The following is a 7,217-nucleotide window of genomic DNA, read 5'->3' as shown; positions in this document are numbered from 1 at the left end:
ATTTTGTTTCTCTTTTTGTAGGATACAAATCCATGGACTGTACTAAAATGTGAATGTTACTCGTGTCCCTACCCTGACATACTAAGTTAGTCTGTGCTTCTCACTGTGTGTGTTTTTGTACGTTGTGTTTGATATGTATATGTTTTATTTATAATCAAGCCGCGGAGTAGCGCTTTACAGTTTTACAACAACCACATTTTTTTAATTGTGTATTAAAAAAGGAAGGGGAAAAAATTCTAAATATCTGAAGGTGCTATAATAAAATTTTAGACCTTTTTCACAAAAGCTTGTTTGAGGGTGTTTTCAATTTCATATACCCAGAGAATTGCACATGGCAATAAGTACCCCCACCTTCTGCTTCAGCCTCACCAGCAACTGATTGGTTCTCTTCCACATGTCTACCTATTCCTTAGTTTTGTGCATTCTCAGAGGACTGGGTGCACAGGAGAGTTAAACACCTGTTATAATGTCCTGCATGCCCACTCCTCAGTGCTGTTTCTGGGGCTGCTGCCACCTGAGGCAGTGGCCCTTATACTGCTCACCTGCTCTTTGTTTACCTCTTTGGCGTCAAAGGGGGGTGCTGTATCACTACTGCATTGAGTTGAGGGAGTTGTAGAGACTACAAGCCACAATAGGACTGTGTCCTTTCCCTATAACAATTCAATAAGGACATAGTAAGGAGCTGTGCACCTCACACTGGATATTTTATCCAGAGCTGCTATTCTTCTGGGCAGAAGTATTGTATAAATGAGCCACAGGTGACCAGTGGAGGCAAACATCTGCTCTGGGTAATTAAGAGCCAAAGTTCTGATTTTAAATTGGAATTTTGATGCAGAGTTTCAAAATATAAGGGGGATGACTGCTCTGCTTGTGGTGTTCTGAGGTAGATTTTAGTTAAATTACTGTAAGGCTACCAATGAACCTTTCCTCAGGCAGCATGGAACGGCCAGTAACCAGGGGCCGCAAAAAGCCGCCTCTGTTAACTTTAAAAGAGAATTCAACCCTAAACTTTAAAAACCCCTACCCTACATAGACCCCCTTCCCTCAAGCCTAAGTGTTACCCCAGGCAAATGGCCCTAATGTTTTACTACCTTGGTGCAGATTCAGGCATCAGAGTTCACGGGCGCCATCTTCAGCTGCTTTGGTAGTCTTCGTAATGAGACTGGCTCTTTTCATGAGTTTCGGTGCATGCGCAGTTGTCGCGAAAACTGAGGATTGCATGCACCAACATGATGGCGTTTGTGAACTCCGATGCCTGAATCTGCATCAAGGGGTGAGTAAAACGTTAGGGGCATTTGCTTGGGGTAACACTTAGGCGAGGAGGGAGGGGGGTCTATGTAGGGTAGGGGGGTAGGCGTTTTTTCAAGTTTAGGGTTGAATTCTCCTTTAAGAGCCAAATTTCCATTTTTTAACATAGAAATTCAGCTCTCTGTACTATTGATACAGCCCCCCTGGACCGTCTCTGGCAGAAAAAAAAATGAAAGCGCGGGGCAGGAGCCCGTGAAAATGCCACTGCCAGGGCAGGGTCGGACTGGGCCCATTGGCACATCAGGAAAAAACCTAGTGGGCCATGGTGACCCAGACCCACTACTTGCTTGCTTCCTGACCTTCCCTTGAACGCACCCGCGGGTATCGGGTTGGCCCGCACATCACTAAAAGGCCGTTATTTTTTTCCAGAAAAGGTGGTAACCCTGCCTCAGCCCCAAGGAGAGAAGGTATGTGAGGATAGGGTTGACACCTGGTATTTTAACGGCCTGGCTGGTAAAAATGATGGTTGATCCCAATGTTATTAATAGGGAAAAAAGATAAATGTATAGGAAGGCTGTTTTTTTTTTCTGAAAAAGGTGGCAACCCTATTTGAGACGCAGGAGTGCCTGAGGGGGTTGCGGCCATTATTTTTACCTGCCAGGCCGGTAAAATACCAGCCAGGTGGCACCCTAGTTGCGGCTGGGGTGCCTGATGCAGAAGCAAGTTGGGCCCTGGAACCCCCAGTTTGAAGCTGTATCAGGGGTGTAAATTCTGAGCCATTTCTTCACCAAACACATCAAGGTGCTGCTGTAGAAATGTTACAAGGATGAAGGGGACTGGGAGACACCTGACAATTCACTACACAAAAACTGCCAGTGCCAGGATGAAGAAGACACATTTAAACAAGTGGTATTATAGAGTTAAGGGGAGGACATGGGAGCCATAAGTTGCACCAGTGGGCAGGGCAGGTGGAACAAGGTATGGTACCAGAGGAGCAGTGACATTATTTATTTCCACAGAACACAGGGAGGGGAGCAGCACTGACTGCTTCATAGGAAGACACGGCAACTAGGCAGTCACATAATCAGCGTCTATGACACCAAATACTCAGTGACTAGCCGTTTTATTTCCCTTCCACAACAAATCTACCTCAACCCTACAATTGACAGGAAACAGCGCGCAGGCGCGGTCACGTGTGTAATAACGTGACCCGGAAGTGAAAGCGCGCTTCCCCCCCCCCTCGGTTGTGTGGCTGAGTTTTTCTGGTGCTGCTTGTTTTGGAATCTAAGCGATCATGTCGAGACGGGATTGGAAGACTCTTAAAGCCCTGCAGCAGTCTCCCAAGGCGAAGCTTAGATATGAGACGGAATGGAGCCTGGATGAGGAGGTATCATATATATTTACCTCAAATCATGAGACATACTGGGGCTCATTTATCAACACTGGGCAAATTTGCTCATGGGCAGTTACCTATAGCAACCAATCAGTGATTAGCTTTTTGAAACCAGCTGCAAGTAGAACAATGAATGCAGCAATTTGATTGGTTGCCATGGGTTACTGCCCATGGGCAAATTTGCCCAGTGTTGATAAATGACCCCCACTGTTTGCTTGGTGTATATCCACACTATGTGGATCAGCCAATGGGTCCCTGTAACAGTGGCTTGTTCACCTTTAAATTAAGTATGGTGTAAAGAGTGAGACCATTTGCATTTTTTGTTATTTACATCCTTGCTCTGCGGTGTGCAGTTTCAGCAATAGGGTTGCCAGGTTTATATTTCCTAACCAGCTATCAAACTACTAGCCCAAACGTAGCCAAAACCATCTTAAAAGTAGCCCAAAAATAGCCCAATTTGTGCACTGAAAAAAAGGGCATTAGTGTATAAAGTAAAACAATACGGTTATCAAATCAATTAAAGGACCAGTAACCGCCAACGCATGTTAAACTTTAAAATCACTACGTCTTTATTAAGAAATAACTTAGTGAATCTCTGCTTGCGCTCCTCTTCAGAAACAGCGACGATTCATCGCGCGGCGCTCGATTTCACCTCCCTGGCTATCTCCTATAAGGAAGGCAGGGAGGAGAAATGGAGCGCCACACGATGCATCACCGATTGCCTTTTCTGAAGTGGAGTTTTAAAGTTTGATTTGTTTGTGTCTTTTTTTCGTAGCATACTAAACTTTTTTTTTTTAAATGTTGCTGTTACTGGTCCTTTAAAGGATACGATACTATACAATGAAAAAAAAAACACCAATACAAATTAAATTTTAAAACTGCAAAGCCTTTATTAAAAAATAACTTACAGTAAGTCCACTTCCTGTCCTCTTCAGAAACGGTGAAAAGGCGACCATCCATTCTGCAGCAATCTATTAATCCTCCCTGGCTTTTCTAGTGACAGCATGCGGCTTCTTCTCGTCCTTGTTTCGGGGCACAGCAGATTCTCGATGAAGAAAGAAGACACCCTGGCTGTGGTAGTGTGCTGGGCTTCTGTGGGTTTGCTTGCTTTGCAAGGAAGGGTCGCTGTTGTGCAGGAGCATGGCTGTCTGCTCAGGGGCAGCCATACGCGGGAACGGAGTCTCTGAAGGCACAAGGGAAATCCCCAGCCCTCCCTCTGTCCTCATCCCCAGCTCTGACGAGGAGCCGCCGCTGGGGAAGCTGCGCACAATGCTGCCAGGAGAGACTCTGGTATCAGCGCAGGGACTGGGGAGGGAACAACATGCGTTCGTGCTCTATAGGCATCTCCTATGGAATGTACCACAGCCTCCCAGAAATTCAAACTATGTTCCTTCACGGGGGAGACTCTTCCCGCGTATGGCTGACATGCTCCTGCACAACAGCGACCCTTCCTTGCAAAGCAGGTGACACAGCGAACCCACGGAAGCCCAGCACACCACCACAGCCAGGGTGTCTTCTTTCTTCATCGAGAATCTGCTGGGCAGTTATTAAAGGGGTTGTTCACCTTCCAAACACTGTTTTTCAGTTGAGTTGTTTTCAGATTGTTCTCAGGAAATAGACTTTTTTAGGGTTACTTTCCATTTGTTACTTTTTACCCTTTTTCAAAAATATAAATTTAAAGTTTAATGTCCCTTTCTCTGGTGTTTCTATCTGGCAACTCGGTAATTAAGGTACTGACTCTAAACTATTACAATTTTGCAACATTTAGTTGTATACCTTCTCAGCAGCATCTCTGGATTATTAGCAACTGTTGTATCAATTCTAACAGCTGCCTTTAATAAAATTTATGGATTCTGGGGGGGCGTGGCCTGCATGGGGAACGGCTAGGACGTGTGTCGTGTGAGCTCCGACCTGGGGCGCAAAAATACTGCTTTTATCCTGTTGATACCCGGCGAAATTCGCAATCCCCTCAAGAGGCAAGTACCTTACCAGGGTGGCAGCTACTCCCGATGGTGCGGAGAGGTCGGAGCAAAAGCGCAGCACAAGCGAAATCCTCGAGGCGCACCATGTCGAATCAAAATGGCGCCGATCCGTCTGCACGCAGCATGACGCCTGAACATACACTGGGTGCACGGGATGCGGCTGCACAGAGGCTCGCGCAGTTTGTCAGAGACCCGCAAGCTCCACGGCCTGCTAAAGGGGAGACTGGTTGCTCACAGAGCACTGATTCCTCGCGGTTTGAAACTCCAGGGAAGGCCGCAGTGCCTGATCCATTACCCCAGGCCTCACTGAGCCCTGAGCCTATAGAACCCACGTTAAATGAGGTTTTGTCTGCAATTACAGCTAATCACACTGTGCTCATGGGAAGATTGATGAGCTTAAAACTGACTTTGCGATTTTGAAACATGACACCCAAAAGCTAAGAGAGAGAACGGGGGAAGCTGAGAGGAGGATCAGTGATCTGGAAGACCTTACTCACCCCATTCCAGGCGCCTAAATGCTGCAGAATCGCATATTGCTTTATTGGAGGCTAAGGCGGATGACTTGGAGAACAGGCTCCGAAGGAATAACATCAGGATCCTGGGGCTACCTGAGAGGGCAGAAGGAGCTGCAACTGAAAGATTCATTGAACAGTGGCTTACTAGCACCTTTGGCCAATCGTCATTCTCATCGGCTTTCATAGTGGAGAGAGCTCATAGAGTTCCAGGGGAAGCCACCTCCGCCAGGGGCCCCCCGCGACCCCTAATAGCACGTTTGCTAAACTATAGGGATAGGGATGCGGCTCTGGCAGCGGCTCGACAAGCAGGGGAGATTCTGTATGAAAATCAAAGAATCTCTTTATACCCCGACTTCTCTACAGAGGTGAGAAAACAGAGAGCACGGTTTACAGAGGCAAAGCGGCTCCTGCGGCAGAAACAGCTACCATATGCCATGTTGTTCCCGGCGAGACTGAGGGTCAATCTCAGTGGTAAAGCCTATTTCTTTCACCAAGCCGGAGGAGGTCATACAATGGATGGAGGAGAGACCACGCGGCTCCCCACGCAGAGATTGATGAGGATTTGCATGCAGCTTGGAATATGGAGGTGCCATGCCTAGTGTATGGGCGGTTTGCGATTGGCATTAAGGATCCGGCTCCCCTTTTTCTTTATTGTCCTGGGTTTGGTGGACACATTCGCTTATCCAAATTTCTACTGGTTACATCTGTGACTTCTCGCAGACAGGTAATGGTCTTTATATTACTGCCTAATGGGACACATTTTCAGTTTAACTATCTTGCCCCGGGTTGGAGGGCACCGGTTGGACTGTCGGTGGCACCTCCTGGGACTGGACTCTGTGCGGGGTACTAACCCCACGACAAAGTTAAGGCTTGTTCAGTTATGGGCAGTAAACTCACTTGTACTATGTTATGCAGTGGGTGGGGTGGGGTGGGGAAAAGGGTTTTTGGTTATGAATGTTTTGTTGCTTGATGTCACATGTAATGGAAGGTTATGTAGGGTTCTACTGCTGTGGTTTGGCAGACAACTGCCCATGATATCGAGTAAGGTATCAGTTAGGAAACTGAGAAACATGGCTTCGGTTAACATCTTATCGTGGAATGTGAGGGTATGGGGGACGCCATAAAAAGAAGATTAGTCTTTGATTTATACGTAGGCATAGACCTCAATTGATATTCTTACAGGAGACTCATTTAGTGGGCGGGAAAACGCTGTCCATGAAAAGCCTTGGATAACTACGATGTACCACTCAGTATATTCCAGCTATTCTAGGGGGGTCTCTGTTCTGGTATGTAGATCGTGCCCCTTTGTAGCAGAAACGATTATTTCAGATAGACTTGGAAGGTTTATAATAGTGCAAGGCACTTTGTTGGGAAAGAAAATAACTCTGATTAATGTGTATGCACCCCCCCCGCTATCTGATGGTTTTTTGCAGGAACTGACCAACAAACTTCTGACCATTGCAGTGACTCCGCTACTCCTCATGGGTGACTTTAATGCGGTAGCTAATGCGGATATAGATAAACTTCACCCCCCCAGAGTGTCCTCGGCAATTTTGAATAGATGGCTGAACACTTTTCAACTGGTAGACTTATGGCGGGTGCGTAACCCGGGGGCGCGGCAGTTCACGTGTTACTCTCCTGGTTCCAATAATATGTCTAGAATTGACTTGGCGATAGGTTGCCCTGAGTTTAATAAATGGGTTCAGAAGGTAGAAATACTCACGCGAGGCATATCTGATCATTCCCCCATTCTGCTCACCATGTCGGCCTCGCAATCCCCAGCTGATCGGATTTGGAGATTGAGTCCTTACTGGGCTAAGCATGACCAGCTTCAGGAATCCATTCATACTAGCATAGAAAATTTCCTGGCACTAAACAAGGAAGAAGTCTCCCCACAAATAACATGGGATGCCTTTAAAGCTTTTATTAGGGGGGAGTTTATCAGTAATATTAAGGCGCTGTCAGATAGCTACCAAAGAGATCTGATGCAAAAATCTGCGGCGGTGCAGGAAGCTGAGATTAGATATGTGGCACACCCAACTGACCAAACTCAAAAATTATGGCAGGATAAACAAAGGG

General features: G+C 46.6%; 1 protein-coding gene across 2 annotated transcripts in view; it reads left to right on the top strand.

Moving 5' to 3' along the window:
• Nucleotides 1–2,453: 2,453 nt before the first annotated feature.
• The window catches only part of gle1.L (GLE1, RNA export mediator L homeolog), a 29,118-nt gene continuing 24,354 nt past the window's right edge, over nt 2,454–7,217 (top strand). For both annotated transcript variants that reach the window (XM_041573209.1, XM_041573208.1), the window contains exon 1: nt 2,454–2,635. In XM_041573209.1, coding sequence (XP_041429143.1) covers nt 2,543–2,635 — 93 coding nt within the window. In that variant the 5' untranslated portion in view covers nt 2,454–2,542. The remainder of the gene's footprint in view (nt 2,636–7,217) is intronic.

The sequence above is a fragment of the Xenopus laevis genome, chromosome 8L, assembly GCF_017654675.1.
Source record: "Xenopus laevis strain J_2021 chromosome 8L, Xenopus_laevis_v10.1, whole genome shotgun sequence".
Lineage (NCBI taxonomy): Eukaryota > Metazoa > Chordata > Amphibia > Anura > Pipidae > Xenopus > Xenopus laevis.
The sequence above is the reverse complement of the archived record's forward strand: the minus strand, read 5'-3'. Positions and strand labels throughout refer to the sequence as shown.